This window comes from Onychomys torridus, chromosome 7 (assembly GCF_903995425.1).
Source record: "Onychomys torridus chromosome 7, mOncTor1.1, whole genome shotgun sequence".
NCBI lineage: Eukaryota > Metazoa > Chordata > Mammalia > Rodentia > Cricetidae > Onychomys > Onychomys torridus.
Window position 1 is genome coordinate 58,331,384 of NC_050449.1, and position 22,167 is coordinate 58,353,550.

General features: G+C 39.2%; 1 protein-coding gene across 2 annotated transcripts in view; it reads left to right on the forward strand.

The window, feature by feature from the left end:
• The window catches only part of Dennd4a (DENN domain containing 4A), a 105,029-nt gene that overhangs the window by 17,937 nt on the left and 64,925 nt on the right, over nt 1-22,167 (forward strand). Inside the window, exons 2-6 of one of the 2 annotated variants that reach the window (XM_036192230.1) lie at nt 9,476-9,549; nt 10,199-10,326; nt 10,949-11,116; nt 13,466-13,797; nt 16,803-17,052. In XM_036192230.1, the coding sequence (XP_036048123.1) occupies nt 13,487-13,797; nt 16,803-17,052 (561 nt within the window). In that variant the 5' untranslated portion in view covers nt 9,476-9,549; nt 10,199-10,326; nt 10,949-11,116; nt 13,466-13,486. The remainder of the gene's footprint in view (nt 1-9,475; nt 9,550-10,198; nt 10,327-10,948; nt 11,117-13,465; nt 13,798-16,802; nt 17,053-22,167) is intronic. The other variant, XM_036192229.1, reaches the window with a different exon arrangement.

A 22,167-nucleotide genomic window follows, 5' to 3' on the forward strand; every position in this document is an offset into this window, starting at 1 on the left:
CCATTGGAGCTCCTCCAAGGATGGCTGTGCTTCCTTACTTCCCATTGTCTTCCTCTCATCCCAGTGGGACTTCCCTCTCAGTAACACTTACTGAAATGGCTGCTCAAGTTCATTGTGATTGGATGCTTGCTAAGTCTAGTGGTAAATAGCTCTTAGGAAGGAAGTGGGGTGAGAGCGCTCAAGTGTAAAGGATTGGTTTAATCCTAGTTCTCCTTTATGATATGTTCCTGTCACTGGCCTGTTTGGGGGCTCTGGTTTACTTTTAAGGTTTTTTGTTCCCTGCCTCTTCATTACCTTCCCTTTTCCTCTTAGGTGTCCATTCTCATATGGCCATGATATCATCCTAGAACATCTTTGGAAACCATAATGTGGTTTGGATGTGCATATACTTTTGCTATTTTGCTTTGGATTCCCTACTGGTTTTCAACTGTTCTTATTCAACACTAAATTTCCACCACATTTCTATTTCATAGTTTTGCTTGCTACACAATATTCATGATCTGCCACGTTTTAAAATTATCCCTTTAATTACAGCTATCATGGTTTGTTTATTTATTCGTTTAACAAATATTGAATGCTGTTCATCAGGCACCGCTGTCAGTGGAGTACAGCAGAAAACTGCCAAACCTCAAAGAACTTTTACAGTCTTGTACAAAGAAAGAGAATAAAAAAATGTATCAAATAAAATACATAGTATGCTGGAGCTGAGAATAGGAGTACATGCCAGGGGTAATCCCAGTACTTAGGAGACAGAGGCAGGCAGATATCTGTGAGTTCAGGTCCAACTTGGTCTACATAGCAAGTTCCAGGCCAACCAGGGCTACATAGTAAGACCCTGCCTCAAAAACAATATATATAAAGTGAGAAAGGAAGGAGAGAGTGTGTCATAAATATTCCAAGTTTAATATTTGTACTTCCTAGTGACCGTAAGAGTACAAGTGTATATGCTGACAGGGAAGTGGGTTTAGACTTAAGATGGAGGGTTGCAAAACCAACACATAGGTAGAGTCATCAAGTGGACATTGTGGATCTTAGTACCGAGCCATGGCTGGTGATACAGATTTGAGACTAAGTACTTTATTAGACTGGTAGGTATTTGTCTCATGTTAGTCTTGTTATTAGATTAATAGATATAGTTTATTTAGGCCTCGACTGGTCATCAGAATGTTTAGGAAGAATCACCTTTGGACTGACATTGTGGCTCAACAGTTAAATGTGTCTACTACCAAGCTTGTTGACCTGAGCTTTACCTCAGCAGGTGAAGGGCTACTACCAAGCTTGCAGGCCCCACATGGTGGAAGGAGAGAACTGACTTCTACTAACTGTTCTCAAAACTCCACATGAGTGAGGTGGCTTGAGCATGCTCCCACATGTACATACACATATCCACACACTAAGTGAAAAAATACAGTGTCGGGTTTTGTTTGTTTTAGTTTTGGATCACCTGTCTGCACTAAGCTGATCTGAGGAGGCTGCAGTGTTCAGAGATCTGGGAGAAGGGATCCCAGGCCCTGCTCTGCTCCTGATGGTTTGGGCTGCTGTGCACATGCTAAATTAGCCTTCCTGGAATTTAATTTTTTCATTGGTCAAACCAAAAGATTTTAAAGGTCCTTCCCTTTAAATTCTGAATATAAAGGAATTTCTGTGACTCTTTTAAAGGAAATAGTATATAAATAATCTTTAGATCAGTAGTTTGATTTAAAAATTAAAAAATTTTGTGACAATTTTTTCTTTATAAATTAGAAAAAAAAATGCCTACTACAACTTCTTTAAATTTTCTTTCTCTGTCTGCCGGCCTGCCTTTCTTCCTCCCTTCCTTCCTTTCTTCTCTTGAGATAAAGTCTCACTATATAGCTCGGGCTGGCTTGGAACTCACCATGAATACCAGGTTGGCCTAGAACTCACAGAAAAATGTACCTCCTTCTGCCTCCTGAGTGTTGGGATCGAAGGTGTGTGCAATCACAACCAGCCTTCCTAATTTAAAACACACACACACACACACACACACACACACACACACACAGAGTGTCTCATCAGTATTTGTAGTCACTGGCTGCAGTAGCACAGGAGAGTGTTTCTTCTTCTGTCTGACTGTAACTTAATATCTCGTGACCAATTTTTCCTCATTGCCTCCTTCCCTTACTTTCTCCAGTAACTACTGTCCTACAGTCAGGCCCTGAGAAATCATCTCAAGAATGTTTTAACAGATAATCAAAAATAAAAGTAATAAATAAAAATTAAAACAATGTTTAACAGAATAAAATTAGTTTGAAAAGTAAAATCACAGCTGGACATGGTCGCTAGCACTAGGAAGACTGAGGCAGGAGGATTGCTTCAAGTTCAAGGCCAGCTTGGACTACAGAGTGAGAGACTTTGTCTCAAACAAAAAAACCAGGCCGGGCAGTGGTGCCCATGCCTTTAATTCAAAGCAAGCAGAGGCAGGCAGATCTCTAAATTCAAGGCCAGCCTGGTCTACAGAGTGCGTTCCAGCACAGCCAAGGCTACACAATGAAAACATGTCTCAGAAAACCAAACCAAACCAAAATAAAAACAAAAAAACAAAACAAAAACAAAAACAAAAAAACAACCATAAAACCACCACCACCACCCTTATCCAGCAAATCAGTTGTAAGTAATTTCAGAATATGAGAGAGGTCATTCTAATTCACAGTGCTGTTGACACTTGTCAGGTGTGCTCATTTTCCTGTAACATCACCAGCACTGGGCTTCATTGTTTTTGTTCATATTTGTTCAGTTTAATTTAGTACCGCAGAGTCTATAATTATTTGCAAGATTCATGGTTCTTCCAAGGATTTTAGTATTTGTGTGTTTTCTGTGTTTTGAACAGTGTGTGGGTGTTTTGCCTGTATGTGTATCAGTGCACTTCATGCATGTCTAGTGTCCACAGAGGCCAGGAGAAGGCGTTGCAGACTTTTAACATGGATGGCAACAGGACTGGAATCAAACCTGGGTCCTCTGAAATAGCAGCCAGTGCTCTTAACCATGCCATCTATCTAGTCTCTTTTTATTTCTTTTTAACATTATTTATTTGTGCATGTGTATCTGTGCATGTGCCAGAGTATCTATAGAGGTCAGAGGAAGCTTATGGGAGTTTTCTCCTCTAACCATGTGGGTCCTAGAGATGAATTCAGGATTTTGTTTTTGTTTTTGTTTTTCGAGATAGGGTTTCTCTGTGTAACAGCCCTGGCTGTCCTGGAACTTGCTCTGTAGACCAGGCTGACCTCAAACTCACAGAGATCCTCCTAGCTCTGACTCCTGAGTGCTGGGATTAAAGGTGTGTGCCACCACTGCCCGGCTATTTTTATTCTTTTTTGTGTGGGAGAAAGGGATTCTTGTAGTCCAAGCTGGTCTCAGACTCCCTATTTAGCCAAGGATGGCCTTCTGCCTCTCTCTGCTCCCCAATACACTTCTATCACAGGCATGTATAAGATGCTTGGCTCTTAGTGGTTGGGATTCTGTTTGAAGTGTTTGCTTTTAGGTTTTTGTTTTTTTATTTTTTATTTTTATTTTTATTTTTCAAGACAGGGTTTCTCTGTGTAGCACTGGCTGTCCTGGAACTTGCTTTGTAGACCAGGCTGGCTTCAAACTCAGAGATCCTCCTGGCTCTGCCTCCCCAGTGCTGGGATTAAAGGCGTGAGCCACCACCGCCTGGCTGTTTTTAGTTTTTAATCATCTAATATGCCATATAAAAATTTTAAATTACATCAATCATTAGTAGCTGGAAGGGTAAGGAAATTCTCAAAGTTGTTCTCAGAGTCCATTTCATGTCTCATGTTTGTTACAGTGTGTATGGAAAAATGGAAAGGTTTTTTTTTTTTTAAAGTCTTAAGGCCTTTTTAAATGGATGGTACGAAATTAGAATGTTCAACATTGATCAAATGACAGAATTCTAAATTTATATTTTAAGGCAGAATCGGGCCACTGTGTGGTTTGTTTACAGCTGTAAAAGAGAGGAGTGTCCAGATACTGTATTATCTGACAGAAACAGATCATTCCGCTGTAGATGGCAGTTCACATTAGCTCCCAGTTAGCAAATGCAGATGCCGATCCAAAGAGGAAGTAAAAGTTAGAGATGTAGGAGTAGTGTGCAAGGGGAAATTAAGTAAAAGAAGACTGTGCAAGAAAGGAAATTTAAAATCCGACTTCCTTTTCATGCTGGTGAGCCAGGGCACTTGGATTTCACAGACAGTGCTGCTGGCAAACTGACTTTCCGTGTAAGATTGGTGACTGAGTTTTGTTTTTCCGAGTAATCTAGATCTCACGGTGGCAGCAGTAAAGTTCAGTAGTCACAAGAGAATACATGTAGCATTGAAAGTTCCCTGGTGCCTTGTCCTCATACCACCGTAGTCACTTCCCACCTCTCTACTTCCTCTTTTCACAAAATGATTTATTGGTCAACTGTTTGGGGGGATTGTGCTGGGCATCTAACCCAGTGCTCTGTGTGTCGGCAAGTGCTCACTACTTGCAGAACTATATTCCAGCCCTTTATTTTACCCTTTTATACCACCTCCCTCTTCTTCTTAATCCCTTTTTAAAACCTCATTACGTTTTTATTTATTTTATTTATGTGCATGCATGCCATGCCTAGATTGGAGGTCAGAGGACAACTTGTGGAAGTCAGTGCTGTCCTCCTACCATGTGGGGCCTGGCAGTGGAACTCAAGTCATTAGGTTTGGTAGCGGCCTTGCTGAGCCATCTCACTGGCTCTCTCTCTCTCTCTCTCTTTTTTTTTAATTCTTCTTTCTTTTCTTATTTATTCAACTTCTTTCTTTTTTCCATTTACTCTCTGGTCTTATTTTTGTTATTCATTCCTTTTATTTACTTTTGTCAAGTTTAATTTGAGCATTTATATACTAACTTTTTGTCTAGCAAAACCTCGGTTCACTAACATACAGTAGTTTCTTCAAGGACTCTCTCCTCTTCTATCCTTGAATATGAAGTATAGTTATCAGAACTCCAATGTAAAAGTCATAGATTGATTTATTTGGTTACAGGCAGGCTACTATACTGTAATTATAAAATATCTTCATTTATAATTGAATTGAAATTGAAACAAAATCATCATGGACTCTCCTCGCTCTAAAATCTTATGATTCTGTGATATTTCTACTTTCCTATGTTTCCTACTGTTTTGACCTCACTCATTACTAAATGTTCACACACCTGCCATGTGTTTCTATCTGCTGTAATAGAAGATAATAGAAATCATAGCAGTCTTTGGATTATTGGTAGTCTTATCTGGAGACAAGTGACCATGCATTAAAACTCAGGATTTCCAGTCCGATTCTGTTCTGTCAAGAACAAATCCATATTCCCAAGACAATACTAGCTACTTCTGCTCTGGCCTAATTACCAGCTGAGGGCAAAATTGCCCTCGAACAAAGACGACTCCTCAGCTCTTTCACATCTGGGTTCCCACGGTAGCTGTTCCCTAGCATCCGTTTTGCCTGTTTGTTTCCAGTCTGTAGTTTTTCTGTAGTGGGAATATTTACCTTAAAACTGAGGAGGCTGGTCTTCATTGTGAGTGGCTAGACGATCACTGCCAGTGATCTTTTGTGTGCATGTACATGCCTTTATATGTGTGTGTAGAATCATGATCAAAAGGAATGGGCCCTAGCCTGGGTGAGTGTGACCCACAGAACTTTCTGTGTTTATTTCTTATACTTCGGATTGTTTCTGCACACCTTTTGTAAGGAACTGTTGCTTTAGAAAACATCTTTCACTTTCATGGGCAGTATGTAGTTTCTGATATATAAAATCATGCTACAGAAAGTAGGGATGGAGGTGGTGCCTAAGGAAAGTGTATGTAGTAAGGAGAGGGTGTCATGGCACGTGTGCTTCTTGTGCTAGAAGTGCATTGTGTCTTGACTAGTGACAGGTACATGAAATATATATACATTAAGTCTGTATAGACTTAGATAGACACATATACAAATGAGTATTAGTCAAACCTAGGTAATAAGACAAGTTAGTTATTATCAGTGTCAGTGTCTCAATTCTGACATTGAGTTATGGTTGTGTAAGATGTGCTAATGGGAAAAAACTCGGTAAAAGGAATTCCAGGTCTATTTCTTTCAACCAAATGTGTATCCAGCTATCTCAAAAGTAAAAATTTCAGGGGCTGGAGAGACAGCACACTGGAGAGATAACTCCTTGGTTAAGAGTACTGGCTGTTCTTGTGGAAGATTCCATTCCCAGCACCTACATGGTAGCCCACAACTGACTGTAGGCCCAGTCCCAAGGGATTCAATGCCTCTTCACTCACTGCATACGTGTGCACAGACATGCATGCAGCCAAGCACTCATATACATATTATAAAAATAAACCTCAAAAAATTTCAGTAAAAATTTCAGTGAAAAAGAATAGCAATTTAAAGAAGTCTGTCCTGAAAAATAGTGGCTTAACATAACAGTGACAGGAAGCACATTGATGTGCTTATACTGTGGAGCATGGTTCTTCCTTACAGCCATCGATGTGCTAGTAAATAGAGCTAACTAGTTGCCTCTTTCTTATTTTTCTGTGCATGTATGGAAAGTAAAGGAGTGACTAACATGTTACCTCCTTTAGCAGAGTACTTTGCAAATATTTCTGTATTAAATAGAAAATCAGTTAATTCTAATAATACTTCAGTTGTTTGATTTTTACATAATTTATGGAGTCAGATTAAAGTTTTAAGAAGTTTATCAATGGAAGTTTGTGATACTGGGAATGTGACAATAAATTAATCTAAAATTTCAATACTGAAGGAAATGATATCTGGGTTTTGGTTTTTTGTTTGTTTTGTTTTATTTATTTATTTATGTAGAGACAGGGTTTCTCGGTGTAGCCTTGGCTGTCCTGGAACTCGCTTTGTAGACCAGGCTGGCCTCAAACTCACAGAAATCTCTGCCTCCCTAGTTCTGGGATTAAAGGTGTGTGCCACCACTGTACAGGTGATAACTGTTTTTTTTTTCAATTGTAATACAAATATTGTTTAGTGGAACATAAAGTCATGGTCAAACTAATATTCTTACTATATGAAAGAATTCATAACGACAGAAAGTAAATTTGGGAGTCTGGTAAGATGTCTTCAGAGTGTAATAGCACTTGCTGTCAAGCCTGAAACCCCGAGTGTGATCCCTGGAACCCGTATAACAGAGAGAACCAATTCCCATGAGTTGTCCTTCGATCTCTACTTGTGCACAGTGGCTTGTACACACACACACACAGAATAAATGTTTAATTTTTTTAAAAAAAATATATTTTGAATTGGTTTTGACACACCTATATATCTAATAGATATCTAAACAAGCAGATGTCTTATCAGGTATTTAAAAACCTCACATGTATAGTATTTTAACTTGAAATTGTATATACTGCTGTGGATAGTATGTGGAGTGAGTAGAAAATTTCTTAATAAAGAAAAATGAGAAAAAAAAGAAATTGTATATACTGGATTTTTTGTGTGTGTGTTTTGTTTTGTTTTGTTTTGTTTTTTTGAGACAGGGTTTCTTTGTGTAGCTTTGCGCCTTTCCTGGAATTTACTTGGTAGCCCAGGCTGGCCTCGAACTCACAGAGATCCACCTGGCTCTGCCTCCCAAGTACTGGGATTAAAGGCATGTGCCACCACCGCTGGGCTATACTGGATTTTTTTAAAAAAATGTTTCACCAGGTCAGTATTTGTGTTAATTTTGCTACCCATGAGCAATAGGATTTAGAAATATTTCAAAAAATATATATACCATTCCGTATTTGGTGCTTGAAGCTGTTCAGTGAGCCTGAAGTAGAGTACTATCCCACTTAAAAGCACATTTCTTTATCTTGATCACTTCTAGCAGTCCAAAAGGTAACAACAGTGGCAAGCATGATGGCCCCAGTAATGCCAGGTACTGGGAGGCTGAGGCAGAGAGATTGCAAACTTAAGGCTATCTTGAGCTATATATAGTACAAACCTGTCTTTAAAAAAAAAAAATCAAACATTAAAAATCAAAAAGTAACAAGATTATACATTTACCTTATTTTGCATTCTTTCTTTTTACCCTTCCTTCTAAGAGATTGTATCAAAATTGTGACTGAAACATTTTAAGTCCTTTATCTCATTCTCTCCCACTTCCCACAGAGGCTGGTGGACTGGTATCCAGGACCAACTGTCAGGGTTTTTTTTTTTTTTTTTTTGGTTGTTGTTTTTGTTTTTACTTGAGAAAAGAGCTAGCTAGCCTTGGTTGGCCTGCAATTCACTCTGCAGACAAGACTGGCCTTGAACTCAAAGGGCTCCACTTGCCTCTGCCTGCTAAGAGTCATTTCAAGCTTACTCTTACCTGTCTCTGCCGCTGTTCCTCTGTCATCCCACGATGGTCCAGATCGGATGAAGGTGATTCCCCATCTTGGTAGACAGAGGATTTGCACTTTAGCTTCTTTTCCTGCGGTCCCCAGAGAGATTCTGGGTTTTGTTTTTGTTGTTCCAGGTTAAGTGATAAAGACTTATCCTGGCATGGTTATCTACTCCCACCTTGAGGAAGGAATAGTAGAGGAAGTCACTGAGAAATCACATTGCCACAACCCCACTGGTCTAGGACAAGGAAGGAGGAAAGTCATTCCTTTTAAAAGGGTTGTTGGTCTTTAGTCTCCCGTAATCCGAGAGGACTTATGAGGCTGGGAACAGAAGGACCATCATCAGGATAACTGTGGTCAATGGGGATGTGCTGGACCCCCAGATGACTCAAAACCCCTTTCCTGTGTGATTCCAGCGTTGTGAAACTACCCTCAGCAGGCACCGTAGTCAGTGTTAGTGCACCCTAAAACTGTATCAGTGAGGACGCCTTTTCTTCACTAACTCACTCAATCTCAAGAAAGCATGACAGTGGCATGCTAAGTCTCGTAAAACAGCATGGCTTATTTTGTGCCAGAGGTTTGGTTTTTGTTTGCTTGTTTTTCTGTAGGGCTAGAAATTGAACCTGGTGTAGACTGGGTCAGTGGTCTACCACTGAGCAACATTCCTAGCCTGGCTTTGGTTCTTCTATCCTATCCCTATTGTATCTGTTGTTAAGGACCGATATGCTAATTATATTAAGATAGTTGTAAAGATTTATAGTAAAGGAAAAATCTTTGAACATTGGTCTTATTTGAAACATGTATGTGGAACTTTTCTGCATCTACTTCTAAATTGTCTTGAATGGGTATTTTTGCTTTATGAATGAGACACTATCCACAGGTGCCCTAGGAACAGGCATTTAAAATTATTTCCTTTCCCGTGCTTCCCCACACTTTCATTCTGTTTGTCATTCTGCTATTTCTTACTCTCCTGGATCAATTTCTTTTCAAGTCTGTGTCTATTCTTGACTAAAGTGTGCTTTTTGAATACTCTGGTATTTATTGAAAAATTATTGCTAGTAGGTCTTTAAGTATCCACAGATATATTAGGGGGATATTTTATTAGAATTAATTTAACCTAAATTCCTATTCTTTTCCATACAGTATTTCTCAATCCTGAGACCTGAAGAATTCACATGTTGGGAACTGCTGTTTTCCAATAGAAACTTTGGTAATGTGTGAGTAGTTTTTGGTTTTTTTATTGTGATTTGTTCCAGTTGGTTTTTTTCTGTGTTAAACACTGGAAATTTAATTTTCCAGAGCTTTAAGAATTTGTGATATACTCATTCTATGGTAATTGTAAGTAACAGATGATACAAAAAATTTATTGAAAGATGTTTTAAAATGTCTCTTAGAGGGGAGTATAATGCACAGTCTAAAAATCTATGAACTCAGGAAGATGAAGCAGGAGCTTTGTGAGTTCAAATCCAGCAGAAAAATTCTTATATTTAATCAGCTGCCCCATTGTGGTACTGATCATTTTCATATGTAAGTCTGAGTGTGTGATTATCAGATCATATCTGGAAATTTCAGTAGTAGTCGATACTTTCTTTTTATAGCCTAAGCAGATCTCAAACTCACTATCCTCAGTCTCCTATAAACTGGGGCCAGAAGTGTCTGGTCACTATACCTGGCACTGGTAGTTACTAATTTTGCAAAACTTAAGTGTTCAGAATTTTACATATATATCATTATATACAATATTATGCATAATATATATTGATATGCATAGGTAATCAATACACATAATATATAATGATATGTATGTATATAATGATATTATGTATACAACATCCCCTCAGATTTTCACTCTTGCGTTTTCTTTAGAGGCAGTCTTCATAGCACATGCTTAACTACTTTGACCTAATGGAGTGAGGTAAGAAATGAAAAGCATCTGGATTGGCCAGAGATTGAAAGGGAGAAAAACAAACCAATCTCCATTAGTTGCTGAATGGGTAAGAGCCTTCTTGTAATGACTTTTCAATTTAGTTATCTTCTATTTCTTAGGAATAGAGTGCACATCCTTCTTGTTTTCTATTTCCAAGGAAAATAGATTCCACGTAAAGTGAAATACTGAGGCTGGGTAGTGTATCCATCTTAGTGGTAGAGTGCTTGCCTTGTTATTTGCAAGATGTTGGCTTCCATCCCCAGCACTTTAGGATATTAGACTACTTAGCCTGGGCTTGGGTTTACTGAAGTACAAATATATCTTGTATGAAAACCTGGGCTGGGCATAGTGGTGCACACCTTTAATCCCAGCACTTGGGAAGCAGAGGCAGGTGCATCTCTGTGAGTTTGAGGCCAGATTGGTCTGCAGAGTGAGTTCTAGGACAGCGGAAGCGGGGAGAAAAACCTATGAAGATGCTATCATATGCTGTCAATCATTTTTAAAATAAGTAAAATACTAGCTCAGCAGACATAATAAATTTTAATGAAATATTTTTATTAATTTTTAAAGAATTTCTTAAAGTACATTTTGATCACCCTCACCCCATACTCCTCTCCCAGGTGTGTAAAAGAGGCCTATAAGCATTTCATCTTATTTATATTTTATTGTGTGCATCCGTACATATGTAGTACACATATGCTGTGACATGTAAATGGATACCAGAGGACAATTTGTGGGAGTCAGTTCTCTCCTTCCACCCCGTGGATCCCAGGAATTGAACTGAGGTAATCAGGCTTGGCATCAAACGCCTTTTCCCTTGAGCCACCTTGCCAGATCCTACACATTCTGTTTTATGAGTAAGTTCCTAAAGTTATCTATAACATTTTGAACAAAGAAGAATTATTGGGTTGGGGATTTAGCTCAGTGGTAGAGCACTTGCCTAGCAAGCGTAAGGCCCTGGGTTCGATCCTCAGCTCAAAAAAAACAAAAAAAAAGAATTATCAAGTAATTATTGATAATTGATGCAGTATTGTTACTGCAAATTAATAACATTTCAGGACTTTGTATTACAGTTATTATCTGGAGAACCTTTGGATTAAGTGCATGTTTTTTGTGATTCCCAGTTTCCAAAAATTAATGTAAAGAAATTTACTTTCTGAGGCTAAAGATTCATGGTAGACCACTTCCCTGGCACACAGAGGGCCCTAAGATCAATCCCTGTCAACCATAAAAAAACAAAACAGGGAAAGAAATTTACCTCTTAGTATAGAAGGTGTGTGTGTGTGTGTGTGTGTGTGTGTGTGTGTGTGTGTGTGTGTATGTGTAAGCAAGCATGTATACATTCACAAGTGTGTATTTACGTGCAGGCTAGAGGTCAACATCCAGTGTCTTCCTCTGTTAGTCTCCACCTCATGTTTTGCAAAGGGTTTCTCACTGAGCCTGGGGCTCATCGGATAGATTGGTTGGCCAGTAAGTTTGAGGGAAGCATAGGATCTACTGTTTTTATCTACCCCTCTTCAAGCACCCGGAGCTTTTACATGGTCTGGTATGTGAACTCAGGTCCTCACGCTTACACAGCAGGTACTTCACCCACTGAACCATCTCCTCAGCCCAGTATGGGGAGCTTTTACTCTGATGCGGGACACAAATTCCCTCAGGGAAGGTTATTTACTTTGAACTAGCAATTTTCAGAGCATGTTGTAGTTTTTCTAGTTATTAGGTGGTAAAATAGAGTTTATTGCTCAAGTAAATTTTGGAAATTCTGGAGTTTAAGCAAATGACTAATATTAACCTTTCCATGTATATGAAATATATGCTATAGTCATCTATGTACCCCATATGTCATATAAAGAGTAACTGGGAAAAAGAGGTTGATGGCATATGCATGCCTCATTTGTTTGTCCTTGAAGTCTTTTTCTTGTTTGCCTTTATTATAGCCAACACTGACATGAGACCCATGCTGGATTATTCTTCTAAATAGAACTTTCACCCTGTAACAGTGCTGGACAAGCAATGGCAATGCTTGCAGCATGTTAGCCTAAAGAAGAAAAGAAGGTTAAGTGACTGTAGACAACCAAAGGAGGTGTTACTCTTAAAGGCTTATAGAGCTATGAATATATTTGTCCTTTTAGTTTATTATAAGAGGGTTGTGTTCTTTTATTTGAGTACTTGTTTGTTGTATATGCTGAGACTCATTCATGGTAGATTTTTCTTTGTATGTTTTTGTGGTTTAGAATAGGAACTCATCTTCAGGTAGGCCTTGTCTGTGGAAACCTGGGGTTTAGGGTGTAGCCTCAAGAGCTGCTTTACATTTGCCCCCCCCCCCCCAGGGATATCACTAGTCTCAGAATACTTTTATTGTATGTTTGTCAGTTGGAGCTTCCTGGAACCTTCAAAATGGCTTCAGTTCAGGCTCCAGAGTCTAAGTTCAGCACAAGCCAGGGGTGCATTGAAGCCAGCTTCCTTTATGTCAGTGGATGGGGGTTTCAGTGCTTGGGGTGGAACCTAGGGCCTCACATGTGTTCTACCACTGAGCCACACCCAAGTCCAGTAAGGATAGGTGTGCAAATCCACTCTTTAACTAAGAGTCTAGTCATTTGGGGCTTTTGGCTTTATATAACTGTTTCTATTTCAGTTCCTTGTCTGATTTGGATCAGAAGCCTTGTTCCTATCCTTGTAATACCCTTTAAAGCACAACTCCTTGATTATTGAGGAGTATTGAGGAGATGGCAGATTCTCTGATCCAACATTAGCTTATAGATTGATTGCATTCTGGCTTTCAGTCTCCTCAGTATTTTGATGTTGAACTTCCATTATATTTTAAAGGTTCATGTATATATTTAAAGGGCTGTTTTTGTTGTTGTTGTTGTTGTTATCTACTTCAGTGATCTAGGTTTCCATGATACCAAAATCGGAAATTCCTGCATTAGTTTATAATAAAAATGCTAAAGATTGTCTCATTTTCAAAAAAGACATGTTTTTCACTTATATGGGTAAAATATCTAACACTAGTGTGAACAGGACCTGTATTCTTTATAGATTTGTACTTTGGGGTTGGGGATTTAGCTCAGTGGTAGAGCGCTTGCCTAGCAAGCACAAGGCCCTGGGTTCAGTCCTCAGCTCTGGAAAAAAAAAAAAAAAAGACAAAATAGATTTGTACTTTGACGTGGCTGATTATAGAATAAAGTATTTTCTTTTTCATTTAGATGTAAACTTAGTGATGGAAGATGATTGAAGACAAGGGGCCTCGTGTTGCTGACTACTTTGTTGTAGCAGGCTTAACTGATGTCTCAAAACCTCTTGAAGAGGAAATTCATTTCAACGATGCCTGTCACAAAGTGGCTAAACCGAAAGAACCCATCACAGACGTTTCTGTTATCATCAAATCTCTTGGGGAGGAGGTGCCACGGGATTACATGTGTATTGACGTTACCCCAACTGGATTGTCAGCAGATCTCAATAATGGAAGTCTTGTGGGACCCCAGATTTACCTTTGCTATAAGAGAGGGAGAGATAAACCTCCACTTACAGATCTGGGGTAAGTATTTTTTTAATGAATTACTGTTATTAATCCAAATTGTATGCCTTGTAAATTTTGAAGTTAACTGTCAGTTATGGTCATTAACAGTGGTGTGGTAGCTTTAGAACCAGACACATTTGCTTGGGTATAGGATTACAGGTACATGCCTATAATCCTAGCACTTGGTAGGCTAGGGCAGGAAGATTGTTATTTTTGATGCCAGGCTTGGCTGCATAGTGAGAACCTATTCTGCCCCTACCACCTGTTAATAAAGGGGGTGGGGTTAAAAAATAAAGCAATGCATACCCAGAATTCTGTACTCACTCTGTCTCCATCTCTGTGTCCTGCGAGTCCTAGTGCTCACCTTCCTGTTAGATACAAAGGAGAGAGTAAATTTATTTTCAGATGGTACCAGAAAATTAATTATTGCCCTTATCACAAATTTTAAATTGAAAAAAATTTCAGATAAGGCTCTGTGTTGCCCAGGCTTTCTTAAACTCCTTCCTCAACCTCTTAAATTAGTGAAACTACAGGTACACATACATAATTATAGATGGATGCTTAACCATGTATCAAATAAGGATCTTGGGGTAAATTAGATTGGATTAGGAGGCTCTTTTCTATTTATAACAACCTTATTGAAATATAATTATGTACTGTGTGATCTTAGCCATTTGAAGCATATAATTCAGTATAGTCGGAGGTGTACAACTATCACCACAACATATTTTAGAATACTTTCATCATGTCAGAAAGAAATCCTGTCCTCATTAGTGTGTGCTGGCCAATTTCCCTAAACTTCTCAGTCCCAGGCAATCACAGTTTTCTCCCTTTCTCTATAGATTTGCTTATTTGGGACATTTCATGCAAATAGAATTGTACTGTATATTCCTTATGTGATTGGTCCTTTTAACTTAACATGTTTTTAAGTGTCATCCATGTTGTAATATGTACTGGTACCTCATTCCTTTAAATGACCAAATAATATTTCAACATATGGCTGCACTATAATTTATCTTGTCACCAGTTGATGGATATTTGGGCTGTTTATACTTTGAGGCTATTATTAATAATGCTTTTATGATTATTCATGTACAAGTTTTTATGTAGATATGTTTTTTTGTTTGTGTGTATATTAGGAGTGGAATTGCTGGATCATATGATAATTTTGTATTTTGTGTGTGGGGGTTTTGATTTTTTTCACAGACTGCATAAGATTTCATATTTCTATTTGATTATATTTGTACTAGTGAATATGGAATGGAATCTAATTATGATTTTAATTTGTACTCTTGTGTTTGCTGATGATACTGAACGTCTTCCCATGTGCTTATTGGCAAGTATCATTTGAGAAATGTCTGCTTAGCTCTTTTACTCATTTCTTAATTGGGTTATATTTTTATTGATAAGCTAAAGAGTTCATCCCAAATTCTTTTTACTTTTTTTTTTTTTTTTTTAGTTTATGAGCATTGACTGTTGCTTTGCCTGCATGTATGTCTGTGTGAGGGTGTCGGATTCCCTGGAGTTACAGACAGTTGTAAGCTGCCATGTGGGTGCTAGAAATTGAACCCTGGTCCTCTGGAAGAACATTCAATCTCTCCAGCCCCTCATTCCAAATTCTTAATGTCCTTCATTCGGTATATGATTTACAAATATTTTCTCCATTTAAAAATTTTATTTTATGTGTTTACATGTTTTGTCAGCATGTATATCTGTGTGCCACATGCATGCTTAGTGCCCAGGGAGGCCAGAGGAGGGCATCAGATCCCCTGAAATGAGTAACAGATGGGTGTGAGCCACCAAGTGGGTACTGGGAATTGGACTCAGGTCCTCTGAGGAGCAGCCAGTACTCTTAACCAACGAGTCATCTCTCCAGCTTCCTCTCCATTCTTTATGATATCAATCTCATCGTGGTATCTTTGAAGCCAGGAAATTTTATGTTTTTATTTATTTAATTTTTTTGCGCTTGTCTCTCTGTCCCCACCTCCCGTGTGTGTGTGTGTGTGTGTGTGTGTGTGTGTGTGTGTGTGTGTGTGTGTGTGGGGTCTACCATGTAGGTTGCAAGATCTAACTCAGGTTGTCAAACTTTGTGACAAGTGTCTTTACCCAGTGGCCAATGTTTTGATTTTATAACTAAGTAGTGTAAGGCTCAGAGAGGTTAAATGCTGCCTAAGGTAATACGACTGGCAGTAGCATTTTAAATAATTAAGATGTTTTTAACTCCTTTGTGTTTGGAAATCCTTATTGAAAGTATTAGAGTAAAAGTATGCAAGAAAATACTGTCTGGTCATGCAGCCTTCTGTAGATTTTAACTTTGACTAAAATACAGTTACATTTCCCATAGAGTGTGTTTGATTTTATAGAACATAGGTAAGTAAATATATTAATAAATAACTTAACTAAATGGAATGCTGAACATTAAGTGTCCTCATATTTAATTATTGCCAGTATGTTATATTTATAAGCACAAAGCATTATTTAAAGTTTTAATAGGGAAACAGTTATTCTTTAGTAAAAGGATTTAGTCTTTAAATAAGTTGTAGAATGTAGTAAAAAATACTTGACAGGAATCCAGGTGGTGGTGAGACACACCTTTAATCCCAGGACTCGGGAGGCAGAGGCAGGTGGATCTCTTGAGTTTGAGGCCAGCCTGGTCTATAGAGCAAGTTCCAGGCCAGCCAGAACTACAAACCAAAAACCAAAACCAAACAACAAAAAAGCTTAAATGGAAAGAGTCAAAGTGAAAAATGGGGGCAGAATAAACCCAAATCTTTTTTGCAGAAGATGTAGATTGTGACAGACTCTCAGGTAGCTGTGGCTTTGAACTTGTAGTGTAGCCAAGGATGATATTGCATTTCTGATCCTCCTGCTTCCTCTTCCTGAGTACTGGAATTTTTAGTGTGTACTGGCACACATAGTTTATACAGTGCTGCATTTTAGGATGCAACCATGATACTTGAGATTTTTATCTTTCAAGTTTGAGGGAACTTTGTGTACTTACTTCTTAAAATTTTATGTTTTAGGGTATTATACGACTGGAAAGAAAGATTAAAACAGGGCTGTGAGATTATTCAGAGTACTCCCTTTGGACGACCTGCCAATATTAGTGGCAGTACCTCATCACAAAGAATCTATATCACTTACCGAAGAGCCTCTGAAAACATGACTCAGAACACCCTGGCTGTCACAGACATATGCATTATTATACCCAGTAAAGGAGAAAGTCCACCACACACATACTGCAAAGTTGACAAGAATCTCAACAATAGTATGGTAAGTCAGTTCCTTAGCACTAATACAATTAGCCACTCATCAGTGAAGAATAATGGTACTTTCACAAAAAACTGGAAACTCTGTCCTCCTCTGCTCCTCTTTCCCTCTCTCCTTCCTTCTCACTTAAATAACGTTTTGGTGTTACCACACAATCAGTAAATTAATACCATGGCTGCCTCCCTGTCCCCATCCTTGCATGCTGGACCCCATGCGTACACAGCTGTACACAGCTGTAAGGACACGGCTTGGCAGTCTACCCTACTCTTTGTTCACCATCTGTTTTCTTCTGTTAAACGCATGCAGAACTTGTTGTAAGATGGCCATCTTTTTAAAGTGTTTCATTCCGTATTCTCCGCTCTTCCATCGTCCCATTTCGCCATTCTTTTCAGTGAAACTTTTCAACATCTGTGTATTAGTTGAGGATAGAAGGGGTTGGGTATAGCTGAGTATGTGGTTGAGGATGGAGAGGGTATAGCTGAGTTGCTATAGCACTTGCCTAGCATGTGAAAAGCTCTGTTTCCATCCCTTGTGCTGCATAAACTGGGTGTGGTGGAGCATGCCTGTAGTTACAACACGCAGGAATTGAGGCAGGAGGATCAGAAATTCAAAGTCATCATTGGCCATATAGCAAGTTCAAAGCCACTTCGAGCTACTTGAGACCTTGTTACAACCCCATCCCATGCAAAAGAAGAGTTGAATATATTTTACCTCGCCCATCACTTTGGTTCTTTCCAGTTAAGTTTTTAACTGCCTCATCCCAAGATCCTTTTGTTACTGAGTCCAGTGATCACTTCTTCATCTCAGTTCTTTAGGTTTTGTTCTAGATGGTAACTCTTTTCCTTCTACAGTGGCACTGGCCTAAGTACTTGACTCTTTTCCCTCTTACCTCACAGTCATTCCCTTTCTGTCTTCCAGCTTCCTAGCAGTGGAGTGCACAGGGTTCAGTCCTCCGTGCATTCACCTTCACAACCACAGCTTACTCCCTTGTTGATCTAATTATTTTAATACAACATATGGTGACTTGTAAATTCCTGTAGCTGATCAGACCCTTTAATTTATTGTCTCTTGTTAGTTATTGTACCTAGTAGAGCACCTCAATTTAACATGATCTGCAGGGAAATCTTGATGTACCTTTTCAGACGTTCTTATTGCCACAGTCTTGCTTGTCTAATGAATGGAAATTTCACTCAATCTTACTTAGACTAACAAACTTTGGAGACATGTGAACCTTTCTTTTTACTTATTGTGTTCTCCTATAAACTCTGTTGATGCTCATTTCAAAACATACCTTGAACTTGATCGCCTCCTAACCACTTCAGTGTCATAAGCCTGATCTATGCCAGAATAATCTTGAAAAAGTTACATTTACTTACTTTTTTCCCTTTGAGACAGGTCTCACTATGTAGACCAGGCTGAACTCATAGAGATCACCTGCCTCGGCCTCCCAAATGCTGGGATTAAAGATGTGTGGTACCACTCAATGGTCCTGTGTAAGTGTGTGTGTGTATGTGTGTGTGTGTGTGTGTGTGTGTGTGTGTGTGTGTAATTTATGTTCAACACAAGCTGTTTTTCAAGTTTTCCATATTAACAGTGATGCAGCTTTGATCAACTCTGTGCCTTTTTCTATGACTGTTTGTTAAAATGACAGTGGGAGAAAAATAATTGACAGTGGAATCGGGGACTGGAGAGATGGCTAAGGGTAAGAGCACTGGATACTCTTGCTGAGGACCCAGATTTGGCTCCCAGCACCCAGTTGGTGGCTCTCAACCATCTGCAACTCCAGTTTCAAGGCAATCTGATGAGTTCTTCTGACCTCCAAGGGTACCAGGTATGCACATGGTCCACATATATACAAGCAGGCAAGCACTTATACACATAAATAAATAATTTATTTTATTTTATTCATTGTGTACACAAGCCAGAAGAGGGTACTAGATCTCATTACAAATGGTTGTGAGCCATCATGTGGTTGCTGAGAATTGAACTTAGGACCTCTGGAAGAATAGCCAGTGCTCTTAACCGCTGAGCCATCTATCTAAAAAATGTTTTAAAAACATTGATGAATTGGTGGGTCTATGGGTATACTGTGTCTTTGGAAATATGTTGACAGATTGATTTGAAGACATGATGGTAACTGGGTGGTGGTGGTGCACGCCTTTAATCCCACCACTCGGGAGGCAGAGACAGGTGGATCTCTGAGTTTGAGGCCAGCCTGGTCTACAGAGCAAGTGACAGCCAGAGATACACAGAGAAACCCTGTCTCAAAAAAAAAAAAAGAAAGAAAGAAAGAAAGAAAGAAAGAAAGAGAAAGAAACCATGGTGATAATTTGTATTTCCTCTAGACCTAGTCTGTAAGAATACCTCTTCTTTAGTCATGTGCCTTGCCAACATTGATTGTTGTCAGTTAATGTCTTTTGAATTAATGAAGTATAAATCACTGTGATTTTAACTTTTTTTTATTATTGTGGAGATTCCAAGACTCCTAGTGATGCTCCTAGATTTTCAAAAAGATTTTCTCTTTAGTGTGTGTGTGTGTGTGTGTGTGTGTGTGTGTGTGTGTGTGTGTACATATGAGTGCAGGTGCCCACAAAGGTCAGAAGCTGTGGACCTTTGGAGCTGGAGTTACAGGCTTGTGAGCTGCCTGATGTAATTGCTAGGGACAGAACTTAGGTCTCTGTAAGAGCAGAAGTACATGTTCTTAACTACTGAGCCTTGAGCTTTTACCTCTAACCCTCCCCTAGATTCTTCACAATCACAAATATACTGTGTTTCCCATGTATGTGTGTTTATAATACAATTTAACTTATGCATGAGGCATGGTAAGAGATTAGCAGCAGCAACTAGTAATGAGACATAACAGAGCAGTGTAACAATAGACAGCATCACTATCTGCTGTGTCAGAGCCATTGTGAAGTACAGTGAGGACTTCTCAAACACAGGCACTGCTGTAGCTGTGGAGTGAGTAATGGGCAGATAGCACACGACGCAAGTATATTCTGGACAAAGAGATGATTTGTAGACGTAACCGTTTTGTTAAATAAGAAACACAGAACAATTGCAAAGTTAAAAGCCACGAGGTCAGAACAAGAGCTGAAAACCTTACCCTTCACTGCTTCTGCTGTCTTTCCTCTCCACAAGAGACCTACTTCTGTGCATGTTTTCTTTTTATAGACTTTCTGTTCTGCCTTCTCATTGGTTGTAAACCCAGCCACATGACCTCCTCGTCACTGCCTGTCTGTACAGACCTCCAGGTCTTCTATGGTTGGTATTGAGATTAGAGGCGTGTATCGCCATGCTGGCTGTGTCCTTGAACACACAGAGATCCTGCCTAGCTCTGCCTCCCAAGTGCTGGGATTAAAGGCGTGTACCACCACCACCGCCCAGCTTCTGCTATGGCTTGCTCTGACCCCAAAGCAACTTTATTAATATACAAATAAAATCACATTTTACAAATATAGTATCACCACAATGATTCATGCCCTAGGCAGGATGGAACAGGATAGTGCAAGTTCCTACCACAAATGTCATTCAGGTTAAACATTCTAAAATGATAGGGGAGTGCTGACGAGGTCCCATCTCTAGTTGAAGATCTATTGGCAGTTGATAGCTGCTGGGGGAATGAGAGTAACTTTTCTGCGTTTGTTTAATATTTATGGGTGTTTTAACTGCATTTACATCTGTGTGCCTGGTGTCCATGGAGGCCAGTAGCTACACCATTGAATCTGCCGGGACTGGAATTACAAATAGTTATAAGCTGCCATATGGTTGTTGCGAATTGAACTTGGGCCCTTTAGAGGAGCAGCCAGTGCTCTTTCTTGTTGAACCATCTCTCCAGCCCTGAGAATAAGTGTTCTTGGAAGGTGTGGCCACTGGTAGGTTGCCCATGCTCCAGTGAACGCCTCCACACCCATGCACATATAGGGAGCACTAATTGGAGTTATTAAAAAAAACAAAAACAAGAGGGCATGAATTTGGGAGTTAAAGGAGATCCAGGGGACCTGGGGGAGGAAGGAAAAGGGAGTCAATATGAACAAATGGCCACAGGGAACTGAACTGAGAACAATGAACGTGTGAATAAAGGGAATCTAGTGAAAAATAGCAATTCCTTAAAAAAATATGTATTTATTTATTTAATGTATGTGAGTGATGCGCCTTCAGGCACACCAGATCCCATTACAGATGGTTGTGAGCTACCATGTAGTTGCTGGGAATTGAACTCAGGACCTCTGGAAGAGCAGCCAGTGTTCTTAACTGCTGATCCATTTCTCCAACCCCAAAATAGCAATTTTTAATGAAGATTGCTGCATTGGATGAATTGGCTATAATTTGTTTGTTCTATCTTCTACTATAAGACATTGAAATTCAGATTTTTAATATTAGAAGCAAGCTGTTTGACATACTAAATTTTATGTAAAGTAAGTTGTATTTACTGTCTATGTTCTGTGTGGTATTCTAAGTATTTCTTCACTCCTGCCAATGACCTTAATAGGTATTTTACCCCCATTTTACAAAGAAGGAAATTTGAGAATTAAAAATGTGGTTCTTGGCCGGGCGGTGGTGGCACACGCCTTTAATCCAGCACTCGGGAGGCAGAGGCAGGCAGATCTCTGTGAGTTCGAGGCCAGCCTGGTCTCCAAAGCGAGTTCCAGGAAAGGAGCAAAGCTACACAGAGAAACCCTGTCTCAAAACTTCCCCTACCCCCCCAAAAAAATGTGGTTCTTTTCTCATACAAACACCTTCAATAAATTGGTGAAATAAGACTCAGACCCAGGCTATAAAACTGTAGAACCAAGAGCTAAGCATTGTACTATACTGCTCATGCCCTGTTGTGTGGCGTATGTTCACTCCCAAGATTTGTATCAAGAAAACTTTAACTAATTTATGTTCCTGTCAATTTATAACTTTGTTAAGAATTGAACTTTTTGTTTTGTTTTGTTTTTTGTTTTTGAGGCAGGGTTTCTCTGTTTCTTTGGGGTTTTTTGTTTTGTTTTGTTTTGTTTTGTTTTGTTTTGTTGTTGTTCCTGTCCTGGATCTTGCTCTGTAGACCAGGCTGGCCTCAAACTCACAGAGATCCTCCTGCCTCTGCCTTCCAAGTGCTGGGATCAAAGGTGTACA